Raw genomic sequence first — 16,800 nt, 5'->3', positions numbered from 1 at the left:
TTCATACTTTTCCCAAATATGTTGTCTGCTGTAACAACAATAGAACTTGTCACAAACAATTGATTTGCATGCAAAGAATTCTATTGGACTGTATATATTATACATTTGGTACTGTACAACAATGGAAGAGTTTTATTTTAGAACTGAATGTATGCTTGTACTTTGTTATATTAAAAGATCATAATAAACATGTACACAATGAACTGGTCTTTCTTTTTATTTTAGAATAACTGAGAAGTATCTTTTGAACTCATTGGCATATGGCAATAGGTTTGGTTCTCCACCATTTCTTTTTAATGTTTTGAGTAGCGTCACTTTTATCGTTCTTGAGATATGTCCATTTATAAAGTTAAATGAAAGCGGGGGCATCATCTGTGTCCCATGGACACATTCCCCATTTATTTGTCTAATGGTATATCTTAGTTTTCAAGCTAGAACTTTTTTATAGCACTGAATGTACCGGTAAGAATACAATTTATGGTAATGTGCATTTTTTCAGGAATTTGATCGTTGTGTAACTTTAAACAAGAGGCTCTCAAGAGCCTGAATCGCTCACCTTAATTCTTTTGGTTAAATCTCTCATCAATGATTATTTTGGCTTTTCAATTTATTTAAATGTTTTTTGGATCGTCCTATTTTCTTCAAAAGCCAAAAAAAATAATCATTTTCTCCTATGTTCTATTTTAGCCATAGGAGCTATGTTTCTTGACATACAAGGAAATAAAATATAAAATTTATACTAGATACTCTGAAACTCATTTAGCCTAAGTTTGGCTGAAATTGATACAGCAGTTTCAAAGGAGAAGATTTTTTAAAGTAAGTCAACATGATGAACAAATTGTGAAAAAAGTCTTTAAAGGGCAATAACTCCTTAAGGGGTCAATTGACAATTTTGGTCAAATTGACTTAATTGAAGATCTTACTTTGCTGAACATTATTGCTGTTTACAGTTTATTTCTATCTATAATTATATTCAAGATAATAACAAAAACAGCAAAATTTCCTTAAAATTATCAATTCAGGGGCAGCAACCCAACAACAGGTTGTCTGATTCATCTGAAAATTTCAGGGCAGATAGATCTTGACCTGATAAACAATATTACCCAACGTCAGATTTGCTCTAAATGCTTTGGTTTTTGAGTTATAAGCCAAAAACTGCATTTGCCCCTATGTTCTATTTTTAGCAATGGCGACCATGTTTGTTGATAGATCATAACTTCGGATACAATTTACAAACTAGATACCCTAAGGAACATTCAGTTAAAGTTTGGAAGTATTTGGCCCAGTAGTTTCAGAGGAGAAGATTTTTGTAAAAGATTACTAAGATTTACGAAAAATGGTTAAAAATTGACTATAAAGGGCAATAACTCCTAAAGGGGTCAACTGACCATTTCCGTCATGTTGACTTATTTGTAAATCTTACTTTGCTGAACATTATTGCTGTTTACAGTTTATCTCTATCTATAATAATATTCAAGATAATAACCAAAAACAGCAAAATTTCTTTAAAATTACCAATTCAGGGGCAGTAACCCAACAACAGGTTGTCTGATTCATCTGAAAATTTCAGGGCAGATAGATCTTGACCTGATAAACAATATTATCCCATGTCAGATTTGCTCTAAATGCTTTGGTTTTTGAGTTATAAGCCAAAAACTGCATTTGACCCCTATGTTCTATTTTTAGCAATGGCGACCATGTTTGTTGATAGATCACAACTTCGGATACAATTTACAAACTAGATACCCTAAGGAACATTCAGTTAAAGTTTGGAAGTATTTGGCCCAGTAGTTTCAGAGGAGAAGATTTTTGTAAAAGATTACTAAGATTTACGAAAAATGGTTAAAAATTGACTATAAAGGGCAATAACTCCTAAAGGGGTCAACTGACCATTTCCGTCATGTTGACTTATTTGTAAATCTTACTTTGCTGAACATTATTCCTGTTTACAGTTTATCTCTATCTATAATAATATTCAAGATAATAACCAAAAACAGCAAAATTTCCTTAAATTACCAATTCAGGGGCAGCAACCCAACAACAGGTTGTCTGATTCATCTGAAAATTTCAGGGCAGATAGATCTTGACCTGATAAACAATATTACCCAATGTCAGATTTGCTCTAAATGCTTTGGTTTTTGAGTTATAAGCCAAAAACTGCATTTGACCCCTATGTTCTATTTTTAGCAATGGCGACCATGTTTGTTGATAGATCATAACTTCGGATACAATTTACAAACTAGATACCCTAAGGAACATTCAGTTAAAGTTTGGAAGTATTTGGCCCAGTAGTTTCAGAGGAGAAGATTTTTGTAAAAGATTACTAAGATTTACGAAAAATGGTTAAAAATTGACTATAAAGGGCAATAACTCCTAAAGGGGTCAACTGACCATTTCCGTCATGTTGACTTATTTGTAAATCTTACTTTGCTGAACATTATTCCTGTTTACAGTTTATCTCTATCTATAATAATATTCACGATAATAACCAAAAACAGCAAAATTTCCTTAAAATTACCAATTCAGGGGCAGCAACCCAACAACGGGTTGTCTGATTCATCTGAAAATTTCAGGGCAGATAGATCTTGACCTGATAAACAATATTACCCAATGTCAGATTTGCTCTAAATGCTTTGGTTTTTGAGTTATAAGCCAAAAACTGCATTTGACCCCTATGTTCTATTTTTAGCAATGGCGACCATGTTTGTTGATAGATCAAAACTTCGGATACAATTTATAAATTAGATACCCTAAGGAACATTCAGTTAAAGTTTGAAAGTATTTGGCCCAGTAGTTTCAGAGGAGAAGATTCTTGAAATAGTTTACGACGACGACAGACGACGACAGACGACGGACGACGACGGACGCCAATTGATGGCATAAGCTCACTTGTCCCTTCGGGACAGGTGAGCTAAAAAAGAAAATGTGGTATGATTGCCAATGAGACAACTCTCCACAAGAGACCAAAATAATACAGAATAGGTAACTGCACAACCTTCAACAATGAGCAAAGCCCTTACCGCATAGTCAGCTATAAATGGCCCCGAAATTACAATGTAAAACCAAAAAAAACGAGAAAAACAACTGCCTAATTTATGTACAAAAAATGAACGAAAAACAAATATGTAACACATAAACAAACAACAACCACTGAATTACAGGCTCTTGACTTGGGACAGGCACATACATACAGAATGGCGGGGTTAAACATATAATCGGTATCCCAACCTCTCCTAACCTGGGACAGTGGTATAATAGTACAATATAAGAACAAACTATAAAAATCAGTTGGAAGAGGCTTAACTCATCAGATGGATAAAAATACATGTGGAAGTGGTTGGGTACTTGTACATCCCAACAACAAAAAGACACTAGGAACAGATCTGAGAGCCCTCGCAGTTAACTAAGAGCTAGTTTATGCCACTAACAACTAATAAAGATATCATGCATCTAAGACTGAATTATCAATCCGTGCACATCCAACATCCAATGGATTAAGTGTAGAGATGTCATAAACAGTCAGCGAAAAACAAGACCTTGTGCAATGCCAAGATACAGGTATCGACATATTGTAGATCCATCAATGGGTAGATGTATATAACATGCAAGTAGTATTTAGTTTGCTTTTAATTTACTTATAACAAAATCAATATTTATACCAATAAAAACAATATTCAATGATCTTATTACGTTGTTGAATAGGTAACCTTTAAGAATAAATAATTTAAAGGATTAACAAGTTTACCAGGATCGTTTCTAAATTTTGGGCATGATTAACAATATTTCCTTAAATTTGTTCATTCTACCTCTGATAGGCATATAGTACTATCAAACCAGAATTTCAGGTCTTTTAAAGTTGTTCATGCTGATATTTTTTAAGATGTATTAAATTAACACATGTGATAGGATTGTCAATGAGAAACCAAATGATGAAGAAGATAGTCAAAAGATATTCAAGTTAAAAACAAATTGAAAATGTCATAATGGTTGAAAAAGACAAACAGACAAACAACAGTTCACAAAAAATATTCCCAAGAAGAAAAAAATCCATCATCCTAAATAAAGCAATCAATGATCCATCTATGTTTTCCTATCCCAAGTCAAAGAGGAGCCTGCAGTTCAGTGATTGTAGATGGTTCATGATAGTCATATTTGTTTTAAGTCCCGCTACCGTCGAAGGGGACTTAAGGTTTGCACTCCGTTTGTCTGCCTGTCTGTCTGGCAAATCAATTTTCCACACTTGTTATACTACAGGAAAAATTAGAATTTTTTTTTTTTTTATCATTTATTGGTATTACGTCGTTCGAAGACGGATGACTTCCGGATAATAACTTTAGTATAAGTAAACAACAAGAGCTGTCAAAATGACAGTAAACTGGATTCTTTAACATTTATTTGTGTTCTGGCATTTATCAATATTACAAGGACCAAAACTCCTAATAGGTAAAATTTATGATTATCAATATCAAACTTGACTTCCATGTTGTCAACAATAACAACATATAAACTAGATAGAAAATGACCCTCTAGCAGGACAAACTGTGTGCCCTTAATGCATAAAGTAAGAAAAAATTACTAAGTCCACCTACCTAGGATTTTGAAAATATCTAAAAAAATGAATGAATTGTATGGTTGTGACCTCCATTTTGTTGTCAGTAACAACATATTAAAATTTTAAAAGGTTTGGTTGACTGGTTCATGAGTAAATGCACGGACACAACATTTTTTAAACTTTCAAGAACCGTAACTCCTGAACGGTAAAAGTAAAAATCGTCATTATTGAACTTGACCTCCGTTATGTTGTCAGTAACAACATATTAAAATTTTAAAAGGTTTGGTTGAACGGTTCATGAGTAAATGCACGGACACAACATTTTTTAAACTTTCAAGAACCGTAACTCCTGAACGGTAAAAGTCAAAATCATCATTATTGAACTTGACCTCCATTTTGTTGTCAGTAACAACATATTAAAATTTTAAAAGGTTTGGTTGAACGCTTCATGAGTAAATGCACAGACAACATTTGGTTACTGACAACTAAATGAAGGTCAAGTTCAATAATGGCGATTTTGACTTTTACCGTTCAGGAGTTATGGTTCTTGAAAGATAGAAAAATGGAGTTTCCAGTCGTGTCCGTGCATTTATACATGAACTGTTCTACCTAAGCTTCCCAAATTTTAATATGTTGTTACTGATGACAAAATGGAGGTCAAGTTCAATAATGGCGATTTTGACTTTTACCGTTCAGGAGTTATGGTTCTTGAAAGATTGAAAAATGGAGTTTCCAGTCGTGTCCGTGCATTTACGCATGAACTGTTCTACCTAAGCTTCCCAAATTTTAATATGTTGTTACTGATGACAAAATGGAGGTCAAGTTCAATAATGACGATTTTGACTTTTACCGTTCAGGAGTTATGGTTCTTGAAAGATTGAAAAATGGTGTTTCCAGTTGTGTCTGTGCATTTACGCATGAACTGTTTTACCAAAGCTTCCCAAATTTTAATATGTTGTTACTGATGTTATTGAATAATTGGGGTTCTTTGATACGCCTAATCTAACCGTGTATTTAAATCCTTAATTTTTTGTCCCGTTTTCAAATTGGTCAACATTAAGGTCCAAAGGGTCCAAAACTAAACTTAGTTTTATTTCAACAAAAATTGAGTAAATGGGGTTCTTTGATATGCTGAATCTAACCATGTATTTAGATTTTGGATATTGGACCATAATAGGTAAATGTCCAATTGAAATTTTTTAAGTTTTAGACCACATTCATTCAGTGTCAGAAACCTATTCTGTGTCAACTATTTAATCACAATCCAAATTCAGAGCTGTATCAAGCTTGAATGTTGTGTCCATACTTGCCCCAACGGTGCAGGGTTTGACCTCTGTGGTATTATCAAGGTGTGCCCTGCAGAGCATCTGGTTTTCTTCATACTTGAAGATATTGATTTGATATTTTTACTAAATTGTTTTTTTATTAATTAGCCATTACTTTTCTATTTGAATTTCGTCATATTTTTCATGTCATATCTTTTATAGCAGATTATACAGTTGTCTTATTGTCAATCAAACCACGTCTCCTACTGATTAAATGGGGAGGGAAAAACAATAAATTAGTTTTCATATATGAATGTAAATATACTTTATTTGATATTGTCCACATAATAAATAAATTTCACAATAAAAACCCAAAACTTAAAAAATAGAGATTATATCACAGATGACAAGTTTCACAGTTAGTTAACAATACAAAATCAAACGCATCACAGACGTATATACTTATTTAAATTTAAAGATTTGGTCGCTACATTACTTAATTTGCTTGGGTAAATTTACTTCTTAAATGTTTAGTATTATGCAAAGTCAAATAAGGATATTTCTGAACAATTATAAAAAAATATAAACATTTTCTGGTTTCTAGTTGATTTTCTTCTAAATAATAAAATTCAGTGAATAATTTGGAATAAGTTTCATTCAAGAAATATTTTTTCATAGTAAATAATATACTTTTATGGTCTTATGAAGAGTTAAAAAAGGAATAATTGTTTCTACTTTATCACAAATAATTGAAAGATATACCATGTTAACATGATTTCCAATTTTATAAGAAAATTTACGAATAGAAAGATGGTAACCTGAGCAGATCTTAAATTGTACATCTGATATTCTATTGATTTCTCTGGCTGTAAGTACATGTATTATTAAATATTTTATTTGTCTGAGTACCTTTTCCTAGATATTAATACAGAAATGTAGAAAGAAAACATTAACAATCATTATCTATAACAACATGAAAATATATATTTATACAACAGTCTTTGGGCCACTAATTGACAATAAATCAAATCAGTAAATAACTAATGCTATTTATAACAGCAGTTTCACTAAATGCTGGACGGAATTGGAGACATAGGAAATAAAAAAAGTTGAAAAAAAATAAATTAGATCATTTGTGATTATTGCAGGATAGATTTGTTAAATTCAAAAGAAAACAAAGATTAAAAAGTATAAAAAATAGTTCACTTATAATTTACAATTGTACTGCATGGATAAAATAATAAAAAAAAAAACTTTTAATAATGTACATTGAATACATCCTACATCAAAGTCTAAAGTCATCATTCATGTATTTTCAGAAGATAAATACTGTTGAGAAAAAAACAATAGGAAATAATAACTAAAATAAAACTCATCTTTCATTATCACAAAAAGATCAGATTTTAAATTTTATCAATACAGAAAATAATGCAAGACATATCTGTCAACTTGAAAATGGTTTTGGTCAATGTGTATTACAAATCAGTTCAAACCTCTAATTATGAATGATCAACTGGACATAGTACTGGACATTGTCCTATTTAGAGATAAGCATAACTTCATCTCCTGACCATGCCCTTTAGGGTCTAATGTTACTGTCTATGTATGAAAAAACAGTGTTAATAGATTTTTGGTTTATACATCATCATCCATCTTTTCATGGAAGTTTTGTGCGCTGTATAAGAGGTGCTCCTTTAAGGGGAGATGATGCAGCTGTAGTGTTAAGCTTAATGTTCTGTCTGACATAACTGATTCTCTCCCCTCTGATTCTAGGATCTGGGTGTGGTCCTGCTATAGGCTGAGAGGATCTTCCCCTTGGTGGGTTGTATTCTGGTATTGTTCCTTTAACATCATAACTCCACTGCATATCATTTGTCTGGGAAAAAAATATTCTTCATATAATGAAAACCAATGAAAAGCCTTGATTATAATACAGCGAGTGCATATATTTAAAAACAGTTAATGGGAGAACCACAAATATTCTATGTATAATATCCCTATTTTTTTTTTTTACGGTTTTGTGAACTGAAAACAAACCTTATTTCAGCTTATTTCACAAGCAAGAAAAGGTGAGAAAATCAATCACTTTGCCAAGTTAATGTGTATACATTAGCTCTCTGTTAGACAGTTTTAAATTTATTTGAATGCTTCTGGTATTTTACCATCTTTTCAGTTGCACACCTATTTGTTTTGCATACATATACAACAGTGTAATAATTTATAAACATTTCAATAAAGAAATTATTCACATTTTTAGAACCTTGACTATGTCTTGATATATGTTATACAAAACAGCCTACAAGGAGTCAGTTCTCTGCAAACATAAGAAAATGCCTGTACCAAGTCAGGAATATGACAGGTGTTATCCATTCATTTGATGTGTTTGAGCTTTTGATTTTGACACTTGATTAGGAATTTTCCTCGGACTTCAGTATTTTTGTGATTTTACATTTTCCTGGTACTAACTTGATACCAGTCTACATGCAAGAAATTTTCTGTACAGAATATTTTTTCTGAATACATTAAATGAATTACCTGAACAATAAGTTTGGCTTGGTAGAGTTTACCATAGACATTTGGGAGGAAGTTGATTTTCAGTAGTGTTCCATTAGTACCCTGTGGTAGTAGCTCTCCTGTCTGTGGAGATACTGTAAATTCTGGATCACTACCAGCACCAAAGTAGGCATTGTAACATACTGGATGTCTGAAAGAGAAATAGGCATTGTAATATACTGGATGTCTGAAAGAGAAATAGGCATTGTAACATACAGGATGTCTGAAAAAGAAATAGGCATTGTAACATACTGGATGTCTGAAAAAGAAATAGGCATTGTAACATACTGGATGTCTGAAAGAGAAAAAGGCATTGTAACATACTGGATGTCTGAAACAGAAATAGGTATTGTAACATACTGGATGTCTGAAAAAGAAATAGGCATTGTAACATACTGGATGTCTGAAAAAGAAACAGGCATTGTAACATACTGGATGTCTGAAAAAGAAATAGAATTGTAACATACTGGATGTCTGAAAAAGAAATAGGCATTGTAACATACTGGATGTCTGAAAAAGAAATAGGCATTGTAACATACTGGATGTCTGAAAGAGAAATAGGCATTGTAACATACTGGATGTCTAAAAAAGAAAAAGGCATTGTAACATACTGGATGTCTGAAAAAGAAATAGGCATTGTAACATACTGGATGTCTGAAAGAGAAATAGGCATTGTAACATACTGGATGTCTGAAAAAGAAACAGGCATTGTAATATACTGGATGTCTGAAAGAGAAATAGGCATTGTAACATACTGGATGTCTGAAACAGAAATAGGCATTGTAACATACTGGATGTCTGAAAGAGAAATAGGCATTGTAACATACTGGATGTCTGAAAGAGAAATAGGCATTGTAACATACTGGATGTCTGAAAAAGAAACAGGCATTGTAATATACTGGATGTCTGAAAGAGAAATAGGCATTGTAACATACTGGATGTCTGAAACAGAAATAGGCATTGTAACATACTGGATGTCTGAAACAGAAATAGGCATTGTAATATACTGGATGTCTGAAAGAGAAATAGGCATTGTAACATACTGGATGTCTGAAAAAGAAATAGGCATAATAACATACTGGATGTCTGAAAGAGAAATAGGCATTGTAACATACTGGATGTCTGAAAAAGAAATAGGCATTGTAACATACTGGATGTCTGAAAGAGAAATAGGCATTGCAAAATACTGGATGTCTGAAAAAGAAATAGGCATTGTAACATACTGGATGTCTGAAAAAGAAATAGGCATTGTAACATACTGGATGTCTAGAAGAGAAATAGGCATTGTAACATACTGGACGTCTGAAAAAAAATAGGCATTGTAACATACTGGATGTCTGAAAAAGAAATAGGCATTGTAACATACTGGATGTCTGAAAAAAAATAGGCATTGTAACATACTGGATGTCTGAAAAAGAAATAGGCATTGCAAAATACTGGATGTCTGAAAAAGAAATAGGCATTGTAACATACTGGATGTCTGAAAAAGAAATAGGCATTGTAACATACTGGATGTCTGAAAGAGAAATAGGCATTGTAACATACTGGATGTCTGAAAAAGAAATAGGCATTGTAACATACTGGATGTCTGAAAGAGAAATAGGCATTGTAACATACTGGATGTCTGAAAAAGAAATAGGCATTGTAACATACTGGATGTCTGAAAAAGAAATAGGCATTAGAACATACTGGATGTCTGAAAAAGAAATAGGCATTGTAACATACTGGATGTCTGAAAGAGAAATAGGCATTGTAACATACTGGATGTCTGAAAAAGAAATAGGCATTGTAACATACTGGATGTCTGAAAGAGAAATAGGCATTGTAACATACTGGATGTCTGAAAAAGAAATAGGCATTGTAACATACTGGATGTCTGAAAGAGAAATAAACATTGTAACATACTGGATGTCTGAAAAAGAAATAGGCATTGTAACATACTGGATGTCTGAAAGAGAAATAGGCATTGTAACATACTGGATGTCTGAAAAAGAAATAGGCATTGTAACATACTGGATGTCTAAAAAAGAAAAAGGCATTGTAACATACTGGATGTCTGAAAAAGAAATAGGCATTGTAACATACTGGATGTCTGAAAGAGAAATAGGCATTGTAACATACTGGATGTCTGAAAGTGAAATAGGCATTGCAAAATACTGGATGTCTAAAAAAGAAAAAGGCATTGTAACATACTGGATGTCTGAAAAAGAAATAGGCATTGTAACATACTGTATGTCTGAAAGAGAAATAGGCATTGTAACATACTGGATGTCTGAAAAAGAAATAGGCATTGTAACATACTGGATGTCTAAAAAAGAAAAAGGCATTGTAACATACTGGATGTCTGAAAAAGAAATAGGCATTGTAACATACTGGATGTCTGAAAGAGAAATAGGCATTGTAACATACTGGATGTCTGAAAAAGAAATAGGCATTGTAACATACTGTATGTCTGAAAGAGAAATAGGCATTGTAACATACTGGATGTCTGAAAGAGAAATAGGCATTGTAACATACTGGATGTCTGAAAGAGAAATAGGCATTGCAAAATACTGGATGTCTGAAAAAGAAATAGGCATTGTAATATACTGGATGTCTGAAAAAGAAATAGGCATTGTAACATACTGGATGTCTGAAAAAGGAAATAAGTATGTTATTATCCAATTTGTCTTTTTAACTACAACTTTTGGAAAGAATGTGCAGTAAAATAATCGATCATTTAGTTTATTTCTTTAACTGTTTAATGATAAAAATACAGGAAGTTTAATAAATGTCATAAAGAAGAATCCACATTTTATTTCTATTTTCGATAAACCTTGGAATTTGACAACAACTTCTTTGTAAACTATCTGGACAAAAAACTTTTACATGAAACCAAAAAACATGGTGCTGCCCCTGGAAAGCGTATACAAGGCAAAATAACAAGTAATAACTTCTTGTGTCTGTATGCAGCCATAAGTTGAATGTATGTATGTATTTTTTTTTGTTAATAGATGTTTGGATTCTTTTTTGAAAATAGGTCTATTATTTATTCCTTTTTTTTTTTTTTTTTTTTTTTTATTATCTCAATGTTGCTAATCTCAAGTATCAACACACATTTGTGAATATTTCTTTACGTGTAGTTTGATTACCACAATTATTACTTAGAATAACATGACTTACTTAGCCTGGCTTGTCAATCTAAACCCTACACTTGAATCTTTTCCCAATCCAGCAGCTTCTAAAACAATGGTATCATCAACCTGTGGCTCAGTGGCTACAAACTTCAATGGGAATTTCCAGAGTCCACCAGTGGCTGCTCGTACTTGTAATTCTACACAGTGACTATAAATAGATCAATGTTTTGTATGAAATTTTCCTTAAAATGGCATTTATGTCATTCAAAGCCTACAAATGCTTGCACGTTTTGTTGTAGATTACCTATGACAATGAAATTTGTTCTTCTCCACTGAGTAACTGTATTTGATAAGCTTTTTGAATACATGCATGACTCCATGAGGGTAGTAATGGTGCTACCTTCATGATGAATAACGGTAAAAATTCTTCTTAAATGAGGTTAGCAGTAATTTTTGGTGCATGACGATAATATGTACACTTTCTTTTAGACAATATTTTGACGATTCACAATAAATTTAAAAAAAAAACGATAGCGATAATTATTTGAGACCTCTGATGAATCACAATAAGGATATTTTGACAAATCATGGTAAAATTTCAACCAATTTGATGCAAATGGTAGCCAAAAATGACTGTTTGTTGCCAGACAGTAAAGGGAATTACTACCCTCATGCATTATATATATACTATTGTATTACATGTTCCAGGTTGCATAAGATAGCAGTAAGACAATCTCCAAAAATGACTTTCTTATACAGATTTCATGAAATGAATGGATGAAAAGAGAATATTGTTATTTTGGAATAAGACCTTAAATTATAAATATAGTAAGACCTCATTTTTATCAAAAGATTCATGCACAGCATTTATTTGTTCTGAACAATAAATTTACAACTTTAAAATATATTACATAATTATTGTTCACTATTTATCTCATTGGTTTAAATGCAGCAAATATTGTATGTAATGTCTCTCTCTGGCCAGAGATATATATTTAATGTCAAATATTTACCTCATTGGTTTAAATGGAGCATACACTGTATTGAAGACAAGTATGACCAGTCCTGATGCCGTCTCTCTCTGTATTCTGACCAGAGATAAAGCCACTGAGTTCTGTAAGTTGTCCTGAGAGTCTCCATCTGGATATTTTATTTCAAATGTAAACTCTTCGGCTGTGGCTAAAGCTAAAATAGAGAAGTCAAATGTCAATCATGACATCTAGTAAGAATTGCATACATAAATTTATCACTACTGTAACAAAAGCATTTACAGGCCTGCTTTTGTGTCAAAACATTGATTTTTTTGCTTACTTATTCCGAATTTATTACTGTAAAAGGTAGTATTTTTTAATAACAGTTGCGCTTGTCTTAGAAATGGCAAATGATCGAAAATCCAGTATCTAAAAGGGGGGTTGTAGGACCTTTATCAGGACATCAGGATCAGGTGTTTATAAGCTCGGGGATTTTGGGATTGATCCTTTCCGGATCTAGGAATTCTTTTTTTGAATTTCTAGATGTTAGGATTTAAATTTCTTTAAATTGGGGACCTCAGGATTCCATATTATTAAGCCCAGGATTTCGGGATCAGGACTCCTCCAATTCCCCCCCCCCCCCCCTTTTCCCTCCCTATAAACTGTGTATTTTTTACTTGATTTTAAATCACACCTTTTTTCTTCCAACAAAATGTCAAATGGCACTGAAAACTCTACAGATGTTTGAATTTCTATATGATTTTACTACAAACAAGGATGCAAGGTAATTCTAGTCAAAATATCTTGACATGTGGATACCCATTTTAGTGGTTTAAGGAAAATAATTGTTTGATTAAAGTTTTTGTTCTAAAATTGGTGTCCCATTAGTACTAGTAATAGTTCCACATCTTATGTCAGATTGTTGAAACTCTAACACACAATGTTTTATACAAAGCAGCCACACTGCTGAAGCTTGAAAGAATACAAGAATTAAGTTAGAAAAGTGATTAAGCTGAGTACATAAAAGGCTTGTAATGTTGGAACCGTCATGACAAATAACGGTAAAATTCTCTCCAAATGACGTTAACAGTAATTTTTGGTACATAATAAAATGTACACTTTCTTTTTGAAGATACGAAAATAAACTGATTTTGACGAATCATATTATTTTTTTTTCAAAACAATTGTGACGAATCACAGTAAGATATTTATCAATTCTACGCTAATAGTAGCCGAAAATGACCGCTTGAAGTCTGATGATAAAGGGCATTACTACCCTCATAAAAATTTATCAATATACATTGCACTTCCAAGAATATGAGCAATATTCGGTGTATTAAGATAGATTTTTAATATTGACTATAGAAATATAAATAATCTTATTGAACAAATTGTAAAATGGAAAATAAAGTTTGAAAAAAGTGAAAATATGATTTTGAACAACAAATTGGATCATTAGTAATACATGTAACTTTTTTTCCATGCTTAGTTTATATAATTTTCAATGATTATTTAACATGCTTATACAATGCATATGCATTTATAAATTTTCAAGTCATTTTAACAAATGTTTACATTTTTATTGCCAAAGACACTTTGAAATTTAAAAATATTATTTTCATGCACCAACACTGAAATTCTGGTCGACTTAGAGACTGATACATTATTAAAATCATGCTTCATTATGACAACTATTTATTTTACTCATTGTAAACATGCATAAAAAATATATTTGTATTAAATCATGCTGCAAGACAGAATATGGATTATAACAAAGTTGTTTACATGCAGTAGCTGTAGTGACAAAGCTTACTTTCCATTGGTGGAGAGAGTGACCTTTCACCCAATACAATCTCATCTGTCTCCTCTTAAAAGAAGAGTAGTTATTCAATGTTTGTGTTCAATGACAAATCTTTTATTTGTATTTTGTCTTTTTTAACATTGCACATTTATATTCACTCTCAAAATATGCAATAGCTACAATTCAATATCATTTTGTTATATAATGTGGATACATTTATTTTCGTGGATTCAAATTTTCGTGGATTGAGAAAAACTTCCATATTTGTGGATATTTAATTTTGTGGTTTGACAAAGCTGTGCATACATTTCTTTAGAAAATTTGTAATTCATTGAACATTCAAATTTGTGGTTACCCTGTACCCACAAATTCCAAGAAAATTGGTATCCAACAAATATAAATGAATGCACAGTACATAGCTTTTATACTGCCAAAGATACAGTTAATTAAAACAATGTTAATGAGATCTATAATTGTATCATTTGTCTGTTATGGGTATGCTCAATCATGTGTACTTTGTCTTATAGTTTATATATTTAACAAAATAAAGGCAATAACTACTTTAAGTAATGTTTTAAAAAAGAAAACTTTTCACAAAACGCGGAAAGTAGGAATAAATCATAAAGACTATAATAAATGTATGAGGTGCATACCAAGGGGAGATAATAAAGATTTTTCTTTTATCTGCTTTATGTTTTCTTAAGAAATCAAAACACATCCCGTTCTTTTGGTATATTCTATTTATGGTATACAGATCAACTTTCTTTATACTTTTTTTCCAAATCAAATATATGAATATATTTGACATCATTTGGCTATTGTGAAGGTGTTATCTGAGTTGATAAAGATTGCCAGTTCTACAAACACAAACAAACAAACAATATATGACAACTTACTTTCCCCAACAACAATGCCGTCTGCTACTTTTGGTTTTTGTCCTTTTGGTGTAATAGATCTTGTGGTTATATTTTTTTGTGGTCCAGAAGCTGCTGGAGCAACGCCTGCCAAGGTGACCTCTAATCTCTCCTCTACACGGTCACGAGCCTTACATTCTACCACTGCCCCTGTTGTGTCCTTGACTGGTTTAGATTCTGGTACTCCTTGTATTGGGTACAGCCATCTAATTTCAGTTAAACCATCATTTCCAGTTTTAGAAATTAGATTTCTGAAAACAAAACCAAAACGTAAATAAACTTTTAATCCGAGCATTCTGTATCTAATAGTATAAGTAATGATATTAATAAGTTTTTGAATGAATTCCTAATAACTAAACATATATGTTTTTATATTACTTTGGGCAATATACAATTAGCTATTTGATTCTCATGTACATTTAAAATAGCTACTAACTCTTAAATATTGATAATAAAAAATACAGCAACTGAACTCGCCACTAATTATGACAATTATGAGCTTTTTGATTTTGATGTGCGGCTCAACAATAAATATGGCCATTAACTCTCATACGTTATCTGAACTACCCATAACTTAAGAACTTTTGCATGTTTTAGTTTAACAGGCATCAAACTGAAATTCTAAATGACATGAATTTCCTACAGATTTTGATTATTAAGTTAAAGTTATACAAGCTGTTAAGAATCTGACAAATTACAAGTTTACACATAAAATTTAGAAGATGCATATTTCATTTTTTATCTATCAAAGATCAAACCTACCCTCTACTATCTTTTGGTCCATACATCCATTTGCCATTATCTTCTTTTCTAACTATAACAGTACACAATGCTTCATACTTTGTCATCTCTGTTGGTGCAAAGCATACTGGGATATCTAAGGTGGACTTGGGACCCACTCTGATACTAGCCATGTGTTTTAGCAGAAGACAGAAAGCAGTTTCTGATGTAGTGTATCCATTCACTATCTTCTCTAACTGAGCATTATTATCTATTTAAGAAAAGAAATTATATATAAGAACCATGAAAAGAGTATTGTACATATCATTGAATAAAACAATATGAATACATCTTTCAGCAGTTTCATACTGCTAAATAAAAGAATATATTCTAATAAAATTTTAGTTTTAACTTTTTATACCACATTTGTGTGTTCTGGCTTGTGTTTTTTACAAAACAAGAAAAACAACAATAATTCATATCATAAATCACTTATAATATAAAAAAGAAGATGTATAGCTAGTTTACCTTTCAGTTGTACATCAACAATAACAGCATGGTCCATTGGATTACGGAATGGTATAATAAGTGTAATATTAGATCCTGCTTCTGTATATACACTGACTGGATCCTGTGGTTGAGGTAACAGTCCAGTACCAGAGGCTACAAATATCCATTCTCCAAGCTACAAGAAGAATTTCATTGTTTAAAATGGGGTTTTATTGAGTTTTATTACAGAAACATTATCTGCCAATAAAAAATATACTCAAATGTTTTGAACTTTTGAACTTATAATGGAAGAGAATGAAATTGAATTTTTCATTTTTCTAGAAATGACTGTCAATGGTTATCAGTGTAAAAAGTATATATTTAGCTTCTGTAATACTATAAAACTACACCAAGTCTTT

At 31.8% G+C, this 16,800-nt stretch overlaps 1 protein-coding gene across 5 annotated transcripts in view; it reads right to left on the bottom strand.

The window, feature by feature from the left end:
- Nucleotides 1-6,127: 6,127 nt before the first annotated feature.
- LOC143047673 (cilia- and flagella-associated protein 47-like) overlaps nt 6,128-16,800 on the bottom strand; it is a 60,715-nt gene continuing 50,042 nt past the window's right edge. For 4 of the 5 annotated variants that reach the window (XM_076220859.1, XM_076220863.1, XM_076220861.1 and 1 more), the window contains 8 exons: nt 16,421-16,577; nt 15,935-16,163; nt 15,155-15,423; nt 14,271-14,324; nt 12,500-12,671; nt 11,533-11,694; nt 8,353-8,521; nt 6,128-7,693 (listed from right to left, as the gene is read on the bottom strand). In XM_076220859.1, the coding sequence (XP_076076974.1) occupies nt 7,475-7,693; nt 8,353-8,521; nt 11,533-11,694; nt 12,500-12,671; nt 14,271-14,324; nt 15,155-15,423; nt 15,935-16,163; nt 16,421-16,577 (1,431 nt within the window). In that variant the 3' untranslated portion in view covers nt 6,128-7,474. The remainder of the gene's footprint in view (nt 7,694-8,352; nt 8,522-11,532; nt 11,695-12,499; nt 12,672-14,270; nt 14,325-15,154; nt 15,424-15,934; nt 16,164-16,420; nt 16,578-16,800) is intronic. The other variant, XM_076220862.1, reaches the window with a different exon arrangement.

Source organism: Mytilus galloprovincialis, chromosome 10 (genome assembly GCF_965363235.1).
Source record: "Mytilus galloprovincialis chromosome 10, xbMytGall1.hap1.1, whole genome shotgun sequence".
NCBI lineage: Eukaryota > Metazoa > Mollusca > Bivalvia > Mytilida > Mytilidae > Mytilus > Mytilus galloprovincialis.
The sequence above is the reverse complement of the archived record's forward strand: the minus strand, read 5'-3'. Positions and strand labels throughout refer to the sequence as shown.